Source organism: Pseudophryne corroboree, chromosome 8 (genome assembly GCF_028390025.1).
Source record: "Pseudophryne corroboree isolate aPseCor3 chromosome 8, aPseCor3.hap2, whole genome shotgun sequence".
Classification (NCBI taxonomy): domain Eukaryota; kingdom Metazoa; phylum Chordata; class Amphibia; order Anura; family Myobatrachidae; genus Pseudophryne; species Pseudophryne corroboree.
The window spans coordinates 373,061,641-373,084,684 of record NC_086451.1 but is presented as its reverse complement, the minus strand read 5'-3'; the positions used below and the strand labels follow the sequence as shown (position 1 = coordinate 373,084,684).

The window sequence follows — 23,044 nt, the reverse complement described above, 5'->3', positions numbered from 1 at the left end:
GGATGGAGGGAAGAAATACTATAGCTGGAAGAGGGTGGGATAAAGGGAAGAAATACTATGCCTGGAGGAGGGTGGGATGAAGGGATAAAATTCTGTAGCTTGAGGAGGATGAGATAAAATGCTATGGTTGGAAGAAGGTGGAAGGCAGGGATGAAATGCTATGGCTGGAAGAGGGTGGGATGTAGGGAAGAAATACTATGGCTGGAGGAGGGTGGAATGAAGGGATAAAATGCTGTAGCTGGAGGAGGGTGAGATGAAATGCTATGGTTGGAAGAAGGTGGAAGGGAGGGATGAAATGCTGTGGCTGGAGAAGGTTGGGATGGAGGGAAGAAATACTATAGCTGGAAGAGGGTGGGATAAAGGGAAGAAATACTATGGCTGGAGGAGGGTGGAATGAAGGGATAAAATGCTGTAGCTGGAGGAGGGTGAGATGAAATGCTATGGTTGGAAGAAGGTGGAAGGGAGGGATGAAATGCTGTGGCTGGAGAAGGTTGGGATGGAGGGAAGAAATACTATGCCTGGAGGAGGGTGGGATGAAGGGATAAAATTCTGTAGCTTGAGGAGGATGAGATGAAATGCTATGGTTGGAAGAAGGTGGAAGGCAGGGATGAAATGCTATGGCTGGAGGAGGGTGGAATGAAGGGATAAAATGCTGTAGCTGGAGGAGGGTGAGATGAAATGCTATGGTTGGAAGAAGGTGGAAGGGAGGGATGAAATGCTATGGCTGGAGGACGGTGGGATGAAGGGAAGAAATACTATGGCTGGAGGAGGGTGGAATGAAGGGATAAAATGCTGTAGCTTGAGGAGGATGAGATAAAATGCTATGGTTGGAAGAAGGTGGAAGGGAGGGATGAAATGCTATGGCTGGAGGACGGTGGGATGAAGGGAAGAAATACTATGGCTGGAGGAGGGTGGAATGAAGGGATAAAATGCTGTAGCTTGAGGAGGATGAGATAAAATGCTATGGTTGGAAGAAGGTGGAAGGGAGGGATGAAATGCTATGGCTGGAGGACGGTGGGATGAAGGTAAAACAAGTGCTAGTAGGATCTCCGATTTCTTTGAGCTGGCACTCATGTGACATGTTATACTTTATGGATGGGTGTGTGTGTGTGTGTGTGTGTGTGTGTGTGTGTGTGTGTGTGTGTGTGTGTGTGTGTGTGTGTGTGTGTGTGTGTGTGTGTGTGTGTGTGTGTGTGTGTGTGTGTTCTTATATCTGAGTCCTATTTCAAATAATGACATATAAGTTAGCTTTATGAACATGTATACTCACATGATCACCACTATGTTTAGTAGATGTATTAACTACCAATGAGACTTATATTAAATCAAACTTTATTGACCAAAAAAAAAGCATTGAGAAAGACACTTTACAAAACAGTGCAGGCTCATAAAGCTAATCACAGTGTAATTAACGCACAGGAGAACAGTAGTATGTGATATGACCTAAGGAGAAATCAGTGCTGTAGACAGGTCATTGGGTGACTTCCCCAAAGCAACCCCATCCCTTAATGTAGAGGTAAACATCACATATGGATGGAGCATGTACCATCATGAAACAACACTACTGACATAGAAACATAAATCACAGTAGCAGCGGATTCTTCTGGTGATCGCAGGGTCCTCTTCTAAACATTGAATATCTTGGCAGTGACCAAGAAGGCAAAAGGGAGGCTTTCCCGATTCCTCCAAGTAAGTAGTCCACAGGCAGGTGGTCGGGTAATTATACCCGTGACTATGGATTAATAACATATCCCTGTTTTACCTGATAAAAAGTGCATTGCTGAGACGTAACCCACAAAAATACACTTTGTGGTAAGGAAAGGATGCGTCTTTGTAACAGCATTTTGGAATATCGGAATCCCATTGCATAGTGAATATTGCTGGTTTCCATTTATGTTCAGCATTAAACATTTGTCCTGATGTATTAACATGTTGACCATGATTTCTATGTCTTGGAAATAATGATGTGGAATTTACCTAATGAAAAAAACAAAACAAAAACACAATTTAGTATTTCCAAAATATGCAATATTTGACAATTTCACATTTCCTTTCTCTGTAAAGAAATTTGTTAAAAAGTTCCTTTATACCAATAATGTCCTGCAATATTTTGTGTGCTAAAAATAAGAATTTACTTACCGATAATTCTATTTCTCGTAGTCCGTAGTGGATGCTGGGACTTCCTTAAGGACCATGGGGAATAGCGGCTCCGCAGGAGACTGGGCACAAAGTAAAAGCTTTAGGACTAGCTGGTGTGCACTGGCTCCTCCCCCTATGACCCTCCTCCAAGCCTCAGTTAGGATACTGTGCCCGGACGAGCGTACATAATAAGGAAGGATCTTGAATCCCGGGTAAGACTCATACCAGCCACACCAATCACACCGTACAACTTGTGATCTGAACCCAGTTAACAGTATGATAAACTTAGGAGCCTCTAAAAAGATGGCTCACAACTATAAACAACCCGATTTTTTTGTAACAATAACTATATACAAGTATTGCAGACCATCCGCACTTGGGACGGGCGCCCAGCATCCACTACGGACTACGAGAAATAGAATTATCGGTAAGTAAATTCTTATTTTCTCTAACGTCCTAGTGGATGCTGGGACTTCCTTAAGGACCATGGGGATTATACCAAAGCTCCCAAACGGGCGGGAGAGTGCGGATGACTCTGCAGCACCGAATGAGAGAACTCCAGGTCCTCCTCAGCCAGGGTATAGAATTTGTAAAATTTAGCAAACGTGTTTGCCCCTGACCAAGTAGCTGCTCGGCAAAGTTGTAAAGCCGAGACCCCTCGGGCAGCCGCCCAAGATGAGCCCACTTTCCTTGTGGAATGGGCTTTAACCGATTTTGGCTGTGGCAGGCCTGCCACAGAATGCGCAAGCTGAATTGTACTACAAATCCAGCGAGCAATCGTCTGCTTAGACGCAGGAGCACCCAACTTGTTGGGTGCATACAGGATAAACAGCGAGTCAGATTTTCTGACTCCAGCCGTCCTGGAAACATATATTTTCAGGGCCCTGACTACGTCCAGCAACTTGGAGTCCTCCAAGTCCCTAGTAGCCGCAGGCACCACAATAGGCTGGTTCATGTGAAACGCTGAAACCACCTTAGGGAGAAATTGAGGACGAGTCCTCAATTCTGCCCTGTCTGAATGAAAAATCAGGTAAGGGCTTTTATAAGATAAAGCCGCCAATTCTGAGACACGCCTGGCTGAAGCCAGGGCCAACAGCATTACCATTTTCCATGTGAGATATTTAAAGTCCACAGTGGTGAGTGGCTCAAACCAATGTGATTTTAGGAATCCCAAAACTACATTGAGATCCCAAGGTGCCACTGGAGGCACAAAAGGAGGCTGTATATGCAGTACCCCCTTGACGAACGTCTGAACTTCAGGCACTGAAGCCAGTTCTTTCTGGAAGAAGATCGACAGGGCCGAAATCTGAACCTTAATGGATCCTAATTTTAGGCCCATAGACAGTCCTGCTTGCAGGAAATGTAGGAATCGACCCAATTGAAATTCCTCCGTAGGGGCCTTCTTGGCCTCACACCACGCAACATACTTCCGCCAAATGCGGTGATAATGTTTTGCAGTTACATCCTTCCTGGCTTTGATCAGGGTAGGGATGACTTCATCCGGAATGCCTTTTTCCTTCAGGATCTGGCGTTCAACCGCCATGCCGTCAAACGCAGCCGCGGTAAGTCTTGGAACAGACAAGGACCCTGCTGAAGCAGGTCTTTTCTTAGAGGTAGAGGCCACGGTTCCTCCGTGAGCATCTCTTGCAGTTTCGGGTACCAAGATCTTCTTGGCCAATCCGGAGCCACGAGTATAGTTCTTACTCCTCTCCTTCTTATAATTCTCAGTACCTTGGGTATGAGAGGCAGAGGAGGGAACACGTATACCGACTGGTACACCCACGGTGTTACCAGAGCGTCCACTGCTATTGCCTGAGGGTCCCTTGACCTGGCGCAATATCTGTCCAGTTTTTTGTTGAGACGGGACGCCATCATGTCTACCATTGGTTCTTCCCAACTGTTTACAATCACTTGGAAGACTTCTGGGTGAAGCCCCCACTCCCCCGGGTGGAGATCGTGTCTGCTGAGGAAGTCTGCTTCCCAGTTGTCCACTCCCGGAATGAACACTGCTGACAGTGCTATCACATGATTTTCCGCCCAGCGGAGAATCCTTGCAGCTTCTGCCATTGCCCTCCTGCTTCTTGTGCCGCCCTGTCTGTTTACGTGGGCGACAGCCGTGATGTTGTCCGACTGGATCAATACCGGTTGACCCTGAAGCAGAGGCCTTGCTTGACACAGGGCATTGTAAATGGCCCTTAGTTCCAGGATATTTATGTGAAGAGACGTTTCCATGCTTGACCACAAGCCCTGGAAATTTCTTCCCTGTGTGACTGCTCCCCAGCCTCTCAGGCTGGCATCCGTGGTCACCAGCATCCAATCCTGAATGCCGAATCTGCGGCCCTCTAGAAGATGAGCACTCTGTAACCACCACAGGAGAGAGATACCCTTGTCCTTGGAGATAGGGTTATCCGCTGATGCATCTGCAGATGCGACCCGGACCATTTGTCCAGCAGATCCCACTGAAAAGTTCTTGCATGGAATCTTCCGAATGGAATCGCTTCGTACGAAGCCACCATTTTTCCCAGGACTCTCGTGCATTGATGCACTGATACTTGGCCTGGTTTTAGGAGGTTCCGGACTAACTCGGATAACTCCTTGGCCTTCTCCTCCGGGAGAAACACCTTTTTCTGGACTGTATCCAGAATCATCCCTAGGAACAGTAAACGTGTTGTTGGAATCAGCTGTGATTTTGGGATATTTAGAATCCACCCATGCTGACGTAGCACTACCTGAGATAGTGCTACTCCGACCTCTAACTGTTCTCTTGATCTTGCCCTTATCAGGAGATCGTCCAAGTAAGGGATAATTGAGACGCCTTCTTTTCGAAGGAGAATCATCATCTCGGCCATTACCTTGGTAAAGACCCGGGGTGCCGTGGACAATCCAAACGGCAGCGTCTGAAACTGATAATGACAGTCCTGTATGAGAAGGGAAAATTGGGACATGAAGATAAGCATCTTTGATGTCCAGAGATACCATATAGTCCCCTTCCTCCAGGTTCGCTATCACTGCTCTGAGTGACTCCATCTTGAATTTGAACCTTTTTACGTAAGTGTTCAGGGATTTTAAATTTTAAATTGGTCTCACCGAGCCGTCCGGCTTCGGTACCACAAACAGTGTGGAATAATACCCCTTTCCCTGTTGTAGGAGGGGTACCTTGATTATCACCTGCTGTGAATACAGCTTGTGAATAGCTTCCAATACTGCCTCCCTGTCGGAGGGAGACGTTGGTAGAGCAGACTTCAGAAACCGGCGAGGGGGAGATGTCTCGAATTCCAATTTGTACCCCTGAGATACTATCTGCAGGATCCAGGGGTCCACTTGCGAGTGAGCCCACTGCGCGCTGAAATTTTTGAGACGGGCCCCCACCGTGCCTGAGTCCGCTTGTAAAGCCCCAGCGTCATGCTGCAGCTTTTGTAGAAGCGGGGCCGGGCTTCTGCTCCTGGGAAGGGGCTGCCTGGTGCAGTTTTTTCCCTCTTCCTCTGCCCCTGGCCAAAAAGGAGTGGCCTTTTGCCCGCTTGCCCTTATGGGAACGAAAGGACTGATTTTGAAAAGACTGTGTCTTCTTCTGCTGAGAGGTGACATGAGGTAAAAAGGTGGATTTGCCAGCAGTTGCTGTGGCCACCAGGTCCGATAGACCGACCCCAAATAACTCCTCCCCTTTATACGGCAATACTTCCATATGTCGTTTGGAATCCGCATCCCCTGACCACTGTCGCGTCCATAATGCTCTCCTGGCAGAAATGGACATCGCACTTACTCTTGATGCCAGGGTGCAAATATCCCTCTGTGCATCTCGTATATATAGTAAAGCATCCTTTAAATGCTCTAAAGTTAATAATATAGTGTCCCTATCCAGGGTATCAATATTTTCAGTCAGGGAGTCCGACCACGCCACTCCAGCGCTGCACATCCAGGCTGAGGCAATCGCTGGTCGCAGTATAACACCAGTATGTGTATATATACTTTTCAGGATATTCTCCAGCCTCCTATCAGCTGGTTCCTTGAGGGCGGCCGTATCAGGAGACGGTAACGCCACCTGTTTTGATAAGCGTGTGAGCGCCTTATCTACCCTAGGGGGTGTTTCCCAACGTGCCCTTACCTCTGGCGGGAAAGGGTACAGTGCCAATAATTTGTTAGAAATCAGCAGTTTTTTATCAGGGGAAACCCACGCCTTATCACACACCTCATTTAATTCATCTGATTCAGGAAAAACTACTGGTAGTTTTTTCACACCCCACATAATACCCTTTTTTGTGGTACTTGTAGTGTCAGAAATATTCAATGCCTCCTTCATTGCCGTGATCATGTAACGTGTGGCCCTACTGGACATTACGTTCGTCTCCTCACCGTCGACACTGGATTCAGTATCCGTGTCAGGGTCTGTGTCGACCAACTGAGGTAACGGGCGTTTTAGCGCCCCTGACGGTGTCTGAGACGCCTGGACAGGCACTAACTGATTTGCCGGCTGTCTCATGTCGTCAACAGTTTTCTGCAAATTGCTGACATTGTCACGTAATTCTTTAAACACAATCATCCAGTCAGGTGTCGACTCTCTAGGGGGTGACATCACTAACCCAGGCAACTGCTCTGCTTCCACATAATTTTCCTCTTCATACATGTCGACACAAACGTACCGACACCCAGCACACACACAGGGAATGCTCTGATAGAGGACAGGACCCCACTAGCCCTTTGGGGAGACAGAGGGAGAGTATGCCAGCACACACCAGAGCGCTATATATGTTCAGGGATAACCTTATATAAGTGTTACTCCCTTAATAGCTGCTGTATATTATATTTGCTGCCAATAGTGCCCCCCCTCTCTTGTTTAACCCTGTTTCTGTAGTGTAGTCTGTAGGGGAGAGACAGGGAGCCGTCCTTCCAGCGGAGCTGTGAGGGAAAATGGCGCTTGTGTGCTGAGGAGATAGGCTCCGCCCCCTTCACGGCGGCCTTATCTCCCGCTTTTTTCTGGAACTGGCAGGGGTTAAATGCATCCATATAGCCCAGGAGCTATATGTGATGCATTTTATTTAGCCATATAAGGTTTTAAATGATCAGTATTGCGTCTCAGGGCGCTGCCCCCCCCAGCGCCCTGCACCCTCAGTGACCGGAGTGTGAAGTGTGCTGAGAGCAATGGCGCACAGCTGCAGTGCTGTGCGCTACCTTATTCTTGAAGACAGGAACGTCTTCTGCCGCCGCTTATCTCCGGACCTCTTCGCTCTTCTGGCTCTGTAAGGGGGCCGGCGGCGCGGCTCCGGGACCCATCCAGGCTGTACCTGTGATCGTCCCTCTGGAGCTAATGTCCAGTAGCCAAGAAGCCCAATCCACTCTGCAAGCAGGTGAGTTCGCTTCTTCTCCCCTTAGTCCCACGCTGCAGTGAGCCTGTTGCCAGCAGGACTCACTGAAAATAAAAAAACTAAAATTACTTTTACTTCTAAGCAGCTCAGGAGAGCCACCTAGATTGCACCCTTCTCGGCCGGGCACAAAATCTTAACTGAGGCTTGGAGGAGGGTCATAGGGGGAGGAGCCAGTGCACACCAGCTAGTCCTAAAGCTTTTACTTTGTGCCCAGTCTCCTGCGGAGCCGCTATTCCCCATGGTCCTTAAGGAAGTCCCAGCATCCACTAGGACGTTAGAGAAATAAATAATGGGTCTGATTCTAATGGGCCTGAACCTGAGTCAGAAGTAAAGGACCAGATTCTGAGTCAAACACAATGGCTTGGCATGAAGCGGTAAGCAGGGTCAGCATTGCAGGGCGGTGCCTCATGCCATTAAGTTATGCCCAGCTCTGGCTATCCACGGTTCTCTTAACCGCTCTCCTCATTACAGGTTCACAAGAGGCGGAGCTAGAGAGAGGCACCGACTCTTGTCCTCATAGTTCATCCACTCACTAACACCACACGGAAAGACAGCCACACCAGCTAAGATTCAGTCTTCAAATCCATGCCCAGCAGCCGGAGCTGAAGAGATGCTCAGGAGATTGCTGTGTGAGTGCTTGGTGCTGCAGCAAGTGTGCGGGACAAGGCAAAAATGGAGCAGCAGCAGGTCATTGCTCCTATCCCAGTGTCCACCACCACTACTAATCCCCCATTCCATGTCTTTTCCTTCCCACCCCAACAAGCCCAATGCAATCATCTCACTACCTCCCACCTAGAACCTCCGTAGCCAGTACAGTCACAGTTATTCCCGCTCATGCAGGCCACTGTTCCTCTCTCCCACCCCTAGGTCACTGCCCCCTTCCCAATCCTGCCCAGTGCCCCATTCAGTCCAGTATTACACACCATCTCACTGAGCCCCCATTGCAGCGTCTTCTACACTGCTCCCCCTCCCCAATCATTCCATGGCTTCATATAAGAACGCCCCAGGCAGTCCAGTCAGAGTCCTCCCCTCATTCAGGGGAAGATGTACTAAGCAGTGATAAAGTGGAAAAGTTGCCCATGGCAACCAATCAGCTGCTCTGTATACTTTTATAGTATGAAAATTATAAATGTTACATCAATGCTGATTGGTTGCCATGGGCAACCTCTCCACTGGCTCACTTCTCCGCTTTTATCACTGCTTTGTACATCTTCTGAAGCATATCTTTCCTCATTCCCATCTCTATCTCTCTGCCCTCCTTCTCCTCTACCCCTGGACACCCAATTTGCAATGCCCCCCTATACAGCCCAGTGTTCCAAACAATTTAATCGACCACTATCCCACTGTCTCCTCCTTCCCTCCCCAACCAGCCCACCGCCCCATCTATCTGCCCCTCAGTAAGATACCCCCAGTACAGTCACAGTATCACTCCTCATTCAGCACAGTGTACCCCCTCCTCCAGCCCCCCTATCTTCCAAACCAGCACCCCCCTGTACATCATCCACTGCCTCTCCCTGTCACCCACTGCCTTTTGCCCTCTACCTGGCTTGAAGTGCTGTGCTGAGTATTGAATATGTGCTGCAGACTGTATTCTTAATATCTGGGTAAAATTGCCAATATTTATAAGGGAAGCAGTTAGCTTCCCGACAGACGGGATCCCAAAGTATGACGCAATGCTGGCATCAAGATACTGACACCGTTCGGAATGCTGGCATCACATTACCGACAGCTGGCATCTCGACCGTTCGAACAGCAGGGAGGGTAGGTTTAGGCAGGAGAAGGCGAGTTAGGGTTAGGCATCAAATGGGGAGGGGAAGGTTTAGGCAGCAGGAAATTGAGTGTTAGGTATACTGACATCCTGTCCTTCCACAAATCATACTGAACTCATTTATAACAGTAGTTATTAGTGTGTGGGACTTTATTTAAATGTCTAAAATATTGATAATCTGCTATCTCAATGTTTGTTTTTGTGGAGTTTTATGGTAGGCTTTGTAGTTGTTGTGGGTGGCTTTATTTGCCTTAATTGAAATGATTGTACACACATGCTTAGTGAACATTCGTAAGTACAATTCCTTAGGCTGGGCAGCGTTTTTCCTTATAAAACTGGTTTTTTTAAAGTATCTTTAAATTTTAATATGTGATTTCATGACTTGCTTGTAATTGCCATTACCTGTCGGGGGATGTTGTGGAGCACAGATTATTGATGTATACTGCCTGGTATTTAAACAAACACATTACAAATTGTACATCATGAGCTACTAACCAATTGGCTTAGATGTAGACATGTGTCTTAATCAGATTTACTATTATTAATACATTTTATTTATAAGGCGCCACAAGTGGTCCGCAGCACCGTACATATACCTCAACAGTAGGACAGTATAGGGTACACAGAACTTTACATAGCATTACAGTAACCAAGACATAAACAGAGCACTGGTAACAATCAGTACACAATACAGCTGGTAAGCAAGCTGAGCGAGGGAGTAATCAGCGAAAGGATGGAACCTGTCTCCAATAGTGACGGCATGAATACCAGGAGCAGAACCATGGAAGAGACAAGGGGGTAATTCAGACCCGATCGCTAGCAAGCGATTTTGCACTGCTGCGATCAGATAGTCGCCGCCTACAGGGGGAGGGTATTTTAGCTGTGCAAGCGTGCGAACGCATGTGTAGCAGAGATGTACAAACAGATCTTGTGCAGTGTCTGCACAGCTCAGGACTTACTCAGCCGCTGCGATCACATCAGCCTGTCCAGGACCGGAACTGATGTCAGGAACCCTCCCTGCAAACGCCTGTGTTTTTCCAGACACTCCCTGAAAACAGTCAGTTGACACCCACAAACGCCTTCTTCCTGTCAATCTCCTTGCGAACGGATCCATCGCACAAACCCATTGCTGAGCGGCGATCCGCTTTGTACCTGTGCGATGCACCTGCACATTGCGGTGCATACGCATGCGCAGTTTGGACCTGATCACCCGCTGTGTGAAAACGCACAGCAGCGATCAGGTCTGAATTACCCCCAAGGAGAGGTACAGCTGCATGTACCTAATACCCCTTTTCCACCTGTAGCACAGGTCGCAGCCGGGAGCCTGACATGGCTGCGACCCGTGCTACAGCCCCCTTTTCCACAGCGCTCACCAACCCGGCATATTGAGATCTCCCAGCACCACCCTTCCATACACTGTGAACGGGAGCCGCGTCGCCTCGACACGGTTTCCGTTCACAGTACACAGCTTACCGGGTTGAACATGTGTTCCGGGATCACTTGATCCAGGAATTTGCAGGCGAGGCCGTTTCCACTAGGAAAAAACACAGGTAAATGTGCGCCCCCGAGCATTTACCAGTGTTTTTAAAGCTAGTGGAAAAGGGGTATAACTTAACTTCAGGGGCAGCTGGTGTGGGAATCACAAAGTGACTATACATATTCAGAGCAGTATATCAAACATTGAACAACATCTGAATCCAGGTAATCACAAAGCTAAAAAAAAAATTATAATCTTTTTTTTTTTAAATGTACGGACCTGTCTGGTTATGAAGTGATTACTGAAGTGTCTGAACATGGCTTAGATTATCATTAGGAGATGCACAAACAAAACTATTAGAACAAATGCTAGGAGTTTGGGAGGAATTGCAATAGTAACCAGAAATAATTTGGATATTGTGGCCATTGCGTATTCTTGGTGCAGTGAGAAACATGACATAGCTATACTGCATTACACTATATTTAGAAAGAACAGAATGGAAAAGATCAGAGGAGGGATAGCAATGTATGTGAAAAATAGCAATATTAGACATATTACTCACAAACCGCAACAGATTATCAGACATAAATGTAAGAGAAAATCTAGGATCCAGTAACCATCAAGCAGTATTGTTTACTATAAAGACAGGGACCAACTCATGTCACACAAAAACAACGGTGTTGGATCTTAGGAAGGCTGATTTTGCACAGATGGGGAAACGTGTAAGCGGAATTTGGAAGGAGTGCAGGAGAGGTGGGAAAAACTAAAAACTTAAATACTAAAAGCAACATACTTTTGTATCAAAAGGGTTAGGAAAAGGAGGTCAGTGTGAGAGAGGTATCAACTAGTGTGAAAACAAAAAAGATGGCCTTAAGGAAATACAAGGAGACTGGAAATAATGAAGACAAAGGAGTATATTGGCCCTCATTCCAAGTTGATCGCTCGCTAGCTGCTTTTAGCAGCAGTGCAAACGCTAGGCCGCCGTCCTCTGGGAGTGTATCTTAGCTTAGCAGAAGTGCAACCGATAGGTTAGCAGTTCTGCAACTAAAAAATTTCCTGCAGTTTCAGAGTGGCTCAAGACTTAGGGGTACATTTACTAAGAAGTAATAAGAGCAGAGAAGTGAGCCAGTGGAGAAGTTGCCCATGGCAACCAATCAGCACTGAAGTAACATCTATAATTTGCATACTATAAAATGATACAGAGCTGCTGATTGGTTGATGGGAAAATATCTCCACTGACTCACCTCTTCGCTCTTATCACTGCTTAGTAAATGTACCCCTTACTCCTAGCTTGCGATGACTGCAGTCTGTTTAGTTCCTGGTTTGATGTCATAAACACGCCCTGTGTTCGGCCAGCCACTCCCCTCATTTCTCCAGCCACTCCTGCATTTTTGCCTGACACGCCTGCGTTTTTTAGCACACTCCCTGAAAACGCTGAGTTGCCGCCCAGAAACACCACTTCCTGTCAAACAACGAGCACTCGAGCGACTGAAAAGCGTCGCTCAAGCAAAACGACAAAGTTTTGTGTGAAAGTACTTAGCGCATCCCCGCTGTGTACCTTGCGCAGAATTGCCATTTTTCCACCTGATCGCTGCGCAGTAAAAATCGTCAGCAAGCGATCAACTCTGAATGAGGGCCATTGTCAGGAAAGAGTCTAAGAAGGTAATCAGACATGCGCATGCACAAGCTGATAAGAAAGCAGATGAGGAAGGGTAACTAGACTTAAAACAGAGAGTGAGAGTCCAGTCAAAGGAGACAAGGCAATAGCAGATTATCTAAAATTATCTAAATAATTATTATTGCTCAGTATCCACTGCAGAGAGAGAGGGGAAGGGGCCACAGTTATGTTGTAAGAAAATTCATAAAATTGAGGTAGATACAAGTATATTTACAGAGGAAAGGGTCCTACCAGATCTCTCAAAACTGAAAGTGGATAAATCAACAGGGCCAGATGGGATACATTCATGGATACTAAAAGAGCTTAAAGGGGTTCTGGTAGCACCATTAGCATAAATATTCAACCAGTCACTAGCTACAGGAGTAACTCCAGACAACTGGAAAATAATGCAGGTTGTCTAACTGATTCGATTCGGAGTCTGACACAATGGGCCCAATTCTGAGTCTGACACAATGGGCCCGAATCGGAGTCGAACACAATGGGCCCGAATCTGAGTCGAACACAATGGGCCCGAATCTGATTCGATCAGGCCCGAATCTGAGTCGCACACAGAGGGCCTGATTCTGAGTCGCACACAGAGGGCCTGATTCTGAGTCGCACACAGAGGGCCTGATTCTGAGTCGCACACAGAGGGCCTGATTCTGAGTCGCACACAGAGGGCCTGATTCTGAGTCGCACACAGAGGGCCTGATTCTGAGTCGCACACAGAGGGCCTGATTCTGAGTCGCACGCGGTAAGCTGATTCTATTCTGAGTCGCACACAGTGAGCTTGATTCTATTCTGAGTCGCAAAGTGAGCCTGATTCTATTCTGAGTCGCACACAATGAGCCTGGTTCTATTCTGAGTCGCACACAATGAGCCCGATTCTATTCTGAGTCACACACAATGAGCCTGATTCTATTCTGAGTCACACACAATGAGCCTGATTCTGAGTCTGCCACAATGGGCCTGAATCGGAGTCGAACACAATGGGCCCGAATCTGAGTCGAACACAATGGGCCTGATTATGAGCCACACACAGAGGGCCTGATTATGAGTCACACACAGAGGGCCTGATTTTGAGTCGCACACTGAGTCTGATTCTATTCTGAGTCGCACGCAGTGAGCCTGATTCTATTCTGAGTCGCACACAGTGAGCCTGATTCTATTCTGAGTCGCACAAAATGAGCCTGATTCTATTCTGAGTTGCACACAATGGGCCTAATTCTGAGTTGCACATAATTGGCCTGATTCTGAGCAGCACACAAGTCCCAAATGCGTCCGCATCTACCAATGTTTCACACACTGTGCATGTGTTGTGGGCTGGGGCCCTCATTCCGAGTTGTTCGCTCGGAGATTTTCATCGCATCGCAGTGAGAATTCTCTTAGTGCGCATGCGCAATGTTCGCACTGCGACTGCGCCAAGTAACTTTACTATGAAGAAAGTAAGTTTACTCACGGCTTTTTCATCGCTCCGACGTTCGCATTGTGATTGACAGGAAATGGGTGTTACTGGGCGGATGCACGGCGTTTTAGGGGCGTGTGGCTGAAAACGCTACCGTTTCCGGGAAAAACGCAGGAGTGGCCGGGGAAACGGTGGGTGTGCCTGGGCGAACGCTGGGTGTGTTTATGACGTCAGCCAGGAACGAAAAGCACTGAACTGATCGCACAGGCAGAGTAAGTCTGAAGCTACTCAAAAACTGCTAACTCGTTTGTGATAGCAATATTGCGAATACATCGGTCGCACATTTAAGAAGCTAAGATTCACTCCCAGTAGGCGGCGGCTTAGCGTGTGTAACTCTGCTACATTCGCCTTGCGAGCGAACAACTCGGAATGAGGGCCTGTATGCGCATCTTTGCAAGCATACACGTAATTCAGCATGCTCATCTCAACCATTTCTCTGATGACACTAACTGGACGGGTCTGGATGGCAACTGGGTAGCAACAATGTGAATGCAGAGAAGAGAATGTCCGTGGGTGTGTTCTGAACGCCAAATGTAGCAGTATCTCTGTCACCTTGCTTGGGGTAGGTGTAACTGCTGATAATGACAATGATGGCTACCCGCGGGTCTACCTCTGAGCGTACCTATATTTGCATTACAATTCCATTTGCAGCGGGCACCCAGAGTTGCATTCATTCATTACATTTCATTACATGCAACTCAGAGCCAGGACCAATGTCACCAGTTCCTAGGGTATTTGCAGGGAATTTGTATGTATGTACCTGTGCCCATATAGGTTTTTCTATGCCAGAAGTATTCAGCATGCGGCCCGCCAGGTGCTGTGAAATGACACATCCCAGCATGATGTGCTCCAGTATTTTTATTAGGGCATGATAAAACTGTGGCAGCACATGCTGTGATGTGTAGTTCCACAGCAGCTGGTGGGCCGTATGTTGAATACCCCTGACGTAGGTGCACAGGATTCTATTCTAAGTGTGTGAATGTGTGCATTCTATGGAAAGCAATGAATAATAGGATGGCATTACAGAAACCAACAATAATAAATAGGGAAATGACATTGTAGACTCCAGTGGGGCAGGAACTACTGTGAATGAGTAATCATTGTCCACACAGTGCAGTGAAGTATGTTAGTGCCATATAGTTACCACTAATGACAGGCTGCATTCACACGGCTATACAATCACACAATTGCTAACGCCACTGTGTGTAGACAACAGGATTATTTTGTATAAATCTGATACGATTACTTACATGTCGGCATTATTGGTACCTCGGCAGAAACCGTACAGTTGATTCCTAAATTCGAAAGCGCACCTTTGATGAGTCCACAGGTATAAGCCAGAAACTGAAACACAATAAGGTCATGAGAAAGGATCATCTTAGAAATATATATATATATATATATAGTCACTTTTCAAAGGTATGGTGAATACATATAAACCAGACACCTATGAGGTTCAAATACCAGCTAGATGGAGATACGCAACAATTAAGAAGCAAGAATACAAATAATCATGATCATTCATGGTGGCCATTAAAAAATATACATATGCATCACAATTATAGATAGTCTTGCTTTTGTATTGTTGCATATGTCCATCTAGTTGGGATTTTCAACCACATAGGTGTCCACTTTATATGTACTCACCATACAGATGACATTCTCTTTTTATAGGCTATTTTGCATTTTTTCAACTTACACTCTTAGCTCCATTGTTTGGTAGATTCCACATTGCTTTTATATACCTACAGTATGCGCGGCTAGTATTTGCTGCAATTGTACGTGCATCATATATATACTGTACATATTATATGCGATCATGTGCTCCTTATTTTTATGCAAACCTGAATATTTTGATATGTTAATTTGTCTACTTACCACGGACTTTTGGCTGCAACTCTTTGTGGCATTTGCTAATTAACATGTGAATTTTACACAGGTGTCTGATATATTTGCATTCACCAGTGATTTGGAGTTTTACTGTATATCACAAATATTTTTCTTATCCATTTATGTATGCTTCTTTTCTGTAGGAATTCTATTTGTGAGATTCAGCAATACTCTGTATTTATTGGTAATATTTAATATGTGCTGTTAAGATATGCTGTTTGGTGTGCTTTATAGTTCAAGCATTTAGTATACTGTTTGGCTACATTGAGTTTATTCATTGATACAGTGAATACTAGTATTAGGTTTTGCCACTTTTATTGTTTTGTATCCTGTGTTCCTATAGTAACTATGTAACTCCTGGTCACACAGCGCACTGCAGTGATAACGTTCTTCCAGCTGTACTGGAAGGCTGATTTTGCACAGATGGGGAAAGGTGTAAGCGGAATTTGGAAGGAGTGCAGGAGAGGTGGGAAAAACTAAAAACTTAAATACTAAAAGCAACATACTTTTGTATCAAAAGGGTTAGGAAAAGGAGGTCAGTGTGAGAGAGGTATCAACTAGTGTGTTCTGTGGCTGGCTGACTTCAACTCTGAATTTTATCTGTTTTAATCAGCCACAGAACCTGTGTAATTCCTGCGTGTCCCGGTTTAGAGGGATAGTATGGTAAGCCTATATACTCTACATATACACAGTATACATAAATTGCTGACATCAGAGATTAATGAGATGTACCTTTGGTGCTTCCTCTATATATTGTTTACTGCAGGAGATCTGGGTCAGAAGCAGAAATCGGTTGTCTTGCAAGACATAAGTACCCTGTACAAAGGAAAACAGATATGTATAAGATTCTCAAAGCTCTTTTTGAATGAAAGGGTCTATAAAATAAAACAGATGCACAAAGGAGGACAATGTTTCAGTTATTTTACAGAAGGCGAAGTGATCAAAACCCTAAAAATGTGTCCACTGCATTGCAGTATTCAAAAGAGGAAAAAAGGAGTAGGGCTGTGGATCAACAAACAGTAGAATTTGATAGCACTTGATATCAAACCAGCTGCTCTCATAAAAAGCAGGGATTCAGGGAAACAGATATGTATAAGATTCTCAAAGCTCATTTAGAATGAAAGGGTCTATAAAATAAAACAGATGCACAAAGGAGCACAATTTTTCAGTTATTTTGTAGAAGGTAAAATGAGTAACAACCCAAAAACAAGTCCACAACATGTGTTAGTACATATGGTTTATTTCTTATTATAAGATGCTGCATTGCAGTACTCAAGAGAGGAAAATAAATGTGTGTGTGTGTGTGTGTGTGTGTGTGTGTGTGGGGAGGGGAGGGGGGGGGGTATGCATAGTCACAACAAAGAGCAGAAAGATTATTTTTATAAATAAAATAAAAACTAGTGCTTGATAACAATCCAGCTTCTTTCATAAAAAGCAGCGATTCAGGGCCTAATTCAGATCTGATCGCTGGGCTGCTAATTTTACTGTGCTGCATTCAGATACTCGCCGCCCAAGGGGTAGTGTATATTCGCCCTTGCAAGTGTGCGATCGCATGTGCACGCTGTGCTGTAAATATCAGCGGACAGCTGCAAATCCGTTTGCACCTCACTCACCATCGAATGCTTTTACCAGTGTGTGCAGTCTGTGCGCAGCCCGGGACTTACTCCTACAGGGCAATGAGAACAGGCTAATCGGGGCCGGAGCGGACATCACACACCCTCACTGAAAACGCATGGGAGCGCCTACTTTTTCCCTGACACTCCCTGAAAACGGTCAGTTACCACCCATAACGTCCTGTTCCTGTCAAGTTTGGAGCAGAGAAGGGAAAGGGGGGACAAGATAGAAACTTTCAAATATATGAAGGGTTTTAACAAAGTTCAGGAGGGAAACATTCTCCAAATGAAGAGAAGCAATAGGACACGAGGACATGCACTGAGACTGGAGGGGGGGTGGGGGGGGGTGTTCAGGGGAAATTTTAGGAAAAATTACTTCACAGAAAGGGTAGTGGACAAGTGGAATAGCCTCCCATCAGAGATGGTAGAGCAGGGGTGTCAAAGACAAGGCCCGCGGGCCAAATCCGGCCCGCCAGACCTCGTCTGATGGCCCGCGGTGCCGCCGCCATGAAACCCCCTTCTCCCGAGTGCCCAGCTCGGGGGGGGGGGGGGCGGGGTTTCGCGGAATGACGCGATTGCGTCGTGACGTCACGGCGCAAACGCGTCATTCAACGAAAACCCGTCGGAGGAGGGAGAAGGGAGCCGCGCAGACGAGGAGGGAGAGGCGGCTGAAGAGCGGCGAGAACCGCTTCAAATGTAAGTCAGCCCCTCTCCCTTCCTCTCATTCTCTCTCTCTCTCCCTCCTTCCACCACCTGCCGCAATGTGTAAAATGGGGACCTGTGCCTGCCGCTATGTGTAAAATGGGGACCTGTGCCTGCCACAATGTGTAAAATGGGGACCTGTACCTGCCGCTATGTGTAAAATGGGGACCTGTGCCTGCCACAATGTGTAAAATGGGGACCTGTACCTGCCGCTATGTGTAAAATGGGGACCTGTGCCTGCCACAATGTGTAAAATGGGGACCTGTGCCTGCCACAATGTGTAAAATGGGGACCTGTACCTGCCGCTATGTGTAAAATGGGGACCTGTGCCTGCCACAATGTGTAAAATGGGGACCTGTGCCTGCCACAATGTGTAAAATGGGGACCTGTGCCTGCCACAATGTGTAAAATGGGGACCTGTACCTGCCGCTATGTGTAAAATGGGGACCTGTGCCTGCCACAATGTGTAAAATGGGGACCTGTACCTGCCGCTATGTGTAAAATGGGGACCTGTGCCTGCCGCAATGTGTAAAATGGGGACCTGTGCCTGCCGCAATGTGTAAAATGGGGACCTGTGCACTATAAAAGGGGGCACATGGCTGGGCACTATAAAAGGGGGCACATGGCTGGGCACATATAAGGCAGGTGGAGCGGTAAATTTTGGATAGACCTACAGATACAACCGGCCCTTTGATGGGGACCAAACTGCTGATGCGGCCCCCGATGAATTTGAGTTTGACACCCCTGTGGTAGAGGCTAAGATAAGGCTAAAATAAATAAGGATCAAATCAGGTTTAAGATAAAAATACGGTAAAAAAATAGGGGGGGGGGGGGGCAGACTAGATGGGCCAAGTGGTTCTTATCTGCCGTCAAATTCTATGTTTCTATATCAATCAGCATGTGAAAAACTGTGCTATTGAAATTTTCGCACCAGCTTGTCGCTGTCATTGTTTGGCGACGCGTGTGTGCATTGCGGTGCATATGCATGCGCAGACTATCAATATTCGGCCGCTGTGCACAGCAGCGATTAGGTCTGAATCGGGCCCTCAATGCACACAGGTTACAGAGCTGCTAGACGTGGATTAGGCACAATCTGAGCATTTGCACAGGACGCAATGTTGCGCATCTGTATATGAAACCTAATGTTATCTTAACAAAAGTAAGGATCACGTTTACATTTATTAAGTAGAATGAAACCTTCTGGAGTATGGACGGGGACGTTAGTATGTAATAAGCCCCAGAGGAATCTTCTGCAATGGAACTGCAGCTCTTTTATACCTGGTGGTTTGTCCTCAGATTGTCAATCTGCTTCTTGAAAATGACTGTCCAGAAATCCTTACATATAATCTTTATAATGTCCAGGTCATCCTTGAATGAAGGACTGTCCTTTGTAAGTCTAGGGGGAAGGAAGAAGAATACATTATACATGAACAAGTGCTTTTGCTCAGTTAGATTAGAAAGGTGCACAAGATAAACACGTTTCTCAGCTTTTACTTTGTTACTAAAACTACTTATCCATCCCAAATGGGTTTCACACCACATCTATGTATTCATATGGATGATATGGGTATTTCAGGTGCTCACATTACAATGCACATGCAAGAGACATATCATTGTACATTAGATCTGCATTGCGCTTCTGATAAGAGACATATCCTACCAGTGATGGGGAACCTTTGGCACTCCAGCTGTTGTTGAACTACACATACCAGCATGCCCTGCTACAGTTTTACTCCTTGGCTATGCTAAAATGGTTGTGGGGCATGCTGGGATGTGTAGTTCAGCGACAGCTGGCGTGCCATGGTTCCCCATCACTGTAACCTAGACAGTGTGTTGAAAGCGCAAATGTTATGTTGATGAGAGAGGATACCGCAATTTCCATATTTACCTTTCAATAAGTCCTTGGCCCACCCGGAAACCCATACCTTCTAAGATTCGGATGTGCTTCCCTTGATCCTGGAAAAACACATTTTTATTTTGCCAGGTAAACCAATAAACGTTTGCATTGAAAAGGAACGTTTATTATAATTATCATATGATTAGTAGAGGACAGTGCAAGGGAAGCAGATATAAAGGATTAGTAGCTCTTTTATTATAAATCTATATAATAATGTGCTATGGCAGGCCTGGCCAACCTGTGCTCTGGAGCTGTGGAAATACTACAAGTCCCAGCATGTCCTGCCACAGTTTTACTATTAGGAAATGCTAAAACAGTGACAGGGCATGCTGGGATGTGTAGTTTCACAACAGCTGGTTAGCCACAGGTTGGCCAGGCCTGTGCTATGGTCTGCTGTGAGTCTGACGTGTATGGGGAGCACAACTCCTCTTGCCAGGGCAGATGGGTGGTAGCAGATTATACAGGGTAAGTAACAGCAGCCTGGGAGCGTATGATGGCTCCAAAACTTACTTTAACTACAAAGCAGGAAAGGAGACTGTAATACAGCATGAGGGCTGCAGTGTCCTCCATACCTCTGAAGAAGAAGCTGACTTACCTCTTCCTCCTGCCCAGCACTCTTGTGTGCGTGAGAGATCATCTCCATGTGTAACAGAGCAAATAGGGTCTCGTCAGCCATGTCTGGGCTGGGGGGAGGCTCCTGCTGCTCGGTGAGTGGGACCAGTTACTGCAGCCTTAGATGTGTTATATATATATAGTTCTCCTTTATCATCTCATCCTGAGCCCTGAGCTGTGTAATCACAGTACAGTAGTATAGGGGGGCTGCAGCTGCTGCAGCATATGGCAGTGCGGGAGCACTTACAGTGACGGGCAGCAGGCACTGGCAGGATATATATCACACAAAGCTATAGCATAGGAGATAAAGGCAATTCTGTAACCACTTCTCAGTCCTGTCCTTACTTCCTGGTAGGTGCTAGATCAAAGGAGCTTTGCTGATGTCACAACCATGTGACCAGTTCTCCTCATCAGGGGGAGGGGTCAGTGTTTCTTTCAGTTTCTGACATGTGTCTGACTGTCACTGAGTGCAGCAGACGGAGATGGCCATCGATGGCGAAACTGTGAGTGGCAATCGATGGTCACCAACTATCATAGGTGGTCGATGGTCATCCCTAGCAGCAAGTGACTCTTGGCCTAATTCAGGGCCTAATTCAGACTTGGGTGGTCATTCCGAGTTGATCGCAGCCAGCAATTTTTTGTTGCTGGTGCGATCAACTAGTCCACGCCTATGGGGGAGTGTATCGCTTGTGCAGCCCTGCTAAGCTAAAAAAAGTTTTGTGTAAAAGAAGACTAGCCCTAGACCTACTTAACCTGTGCGCCGGCTCCAGCGATGCAGGTTCCGGATTTGACGTTAGACATCCGCCCTCCGTTCTTCTGACCACGCCTGGGTTTTCTCCACTACTCCCCGAAAACGGTCGCCTACGGTCTCATGACGCCCAGGAACGCCTTCTTTCTGTCAATCTCCTTGCGTCTGCTGCTGCAGCCGCTTTCTTCGTAATCCGCGTCGCAATCCATGTCGCCGGGCAACGACGTGCGTGCGCATTCTGGACCCGTTCACAAACCACTGCGTGCGAACGGGTCGAAATGACCCCCTTGATCGTAGCAGCAAATTGGTTAGCAGATTGGCAAAACCATGTGCTCTGCAGGTGGGGCAGATATAACATGTGCAGAGAGAGTTAGATTTGGGTGGGTTATTTTGTTTCTGTGTAGAGTAATTACTGGCTGCTTTATTTTTACACTGTAATTTAGATTTCCATTTTAACACACCACACCCAAATCTAACTCTCTCTGCACATGTTATTTCTCTTCCCCCCCCTGCAGTGCACATGGTTTTGCCCATCTGCTAACAAATTTGCTGCTACGATCAGGTCTGAATTTCGGCCTTGCACAGGTTCTAGCGACGCTTTCAGTCACACTGGCGGACGCAAGGAAATTGACGAAGTGGGAGTTTCTGGGTGGCAACTGACCGTTTTCTGAGAGTGTTTGGAAAAACGCAGGCGTGGCCGGGCATTTGCTGGGCGGGTATCTGACATCATTACCGTGTCATTCGTTGCAGTAATTATCGCACAGAATAAGTAACTACAGGGCTGGTCTTGTTTTGCACAAAATGTGTTTGCAGCCGCTCGGCTGCACAGGCGTTCGCACTTTTGCTATGCTAAAATACACTCCTCCATGGGTGGCGACTATGCGTTTGCACGGCTGCTAAAAGTAGCTAGCGAGCGATCAACTCGGAATGAGGGCCTAGGCCCCTCGATCTGATCGTAGATGTGCTAAATTTACAAAGCACACTGGGGTACAGCGCACACAGCGGCTGCGTGTGACTACAACACGGCCCGCCTCCCCACACCGGTCCAGCCATGCCTCCATTGCCCGTACCGCATCCTGACAACGGCGTTCTAATGCCATTGGCACGCCCCCTCCCGCCCCTTAAACGCTTCTGCCTGTCAATCAGGCAGAGGCAATCGCAGCCCTGCGATGCTGATAGCACCCCCTCTGCTTTTTCTTGTGTTGCTGAGGCCTTCTATGAAACACTTTATGATACTGATAATATATAATACACAGCAGTGACATGCAGTGAGTAGAATTGCTCGGAAGGCACTGGCTAATCAACATCCAACCCCCCTCCCCTGCCAGGCATAGGCCTCCCCCTATTTGATGACAACCAGCACCAAGCACACCCATTAGCATGTTTTCGCACACAGGGCCTAGTTCAGATCGGATTGCTGTTGTGCGAAATCGCACAGTGCCCGATTATGGAATGACTGCGCATGCATACGAATCGTAATGCACATGCGCGAGGCCAAACTGCAAAAAAATTTGGTGTCTTTTTTGATCGCTAGGCAGACGCAGGCTGATTGACAGGAAGCGAGCATTTATGGGTGGTAACTGGACATTTTCTGGGAGTGTCTTGTTGTTTGTAAAAACGCAGGCGTGAGAAAGTGTTTTCAGGGAGGGTGTGTGACGTCAGCTCCGGTCCGATCAGTCTGATTCTTTTGCAATGTAGGAGTAAGTCCTGGGCTAC

The 23,044-nt window shown here is 46.8% G+C and overlaps 1 protein-coding gene across 2 annotated transcripts; it reads right to left on the bottom strand.

Moving 5' to 3' along the window:
* Positions 1-1,315: 1,315 nt before the first annotated feature.
* On the bottom strand, positions 1,316-20,975 carry LOC134949161 (trafficking protein particle complex subunit 6B-like). 2 transcript variants are annotated; one of them, XM_063937578.1, is made up of 6 exons: positions 20,564-20,971; positions 19,960-20,027; positions 19,350-19,467; positions 16,489-16,572; positions 15,117-15,210; positions 1,316-1,977 (listed from the first exon to the last, which is right to left on the bottom strand). In XM_063937578.1, the coding sequence occupies exons 1-6, from the start codon at positions 20,642-20,644 to the stop codon at positions 1,946-1,948; spliced, it is 477 nt and encodes a 158-aa protein (XP_063793648.1). In that variant the 5' UTR covers positions 20,645-20,971; the 3' UTR covers positions 1,316-1,945. The 2 variants fall into 2 exon arrangements, with proteins under 2 accessions (XP_063793648.1, XP_063793649.1); XM_063937579.1 differs by lacking the exon at positions 1,316-1,977 and having other exon boundaries at positions 15,109-15,210; positions 20,564-20,975.
* Between the last annotated feature and the right edge of the window lie 2,069 nt (positions 20,976-23,044).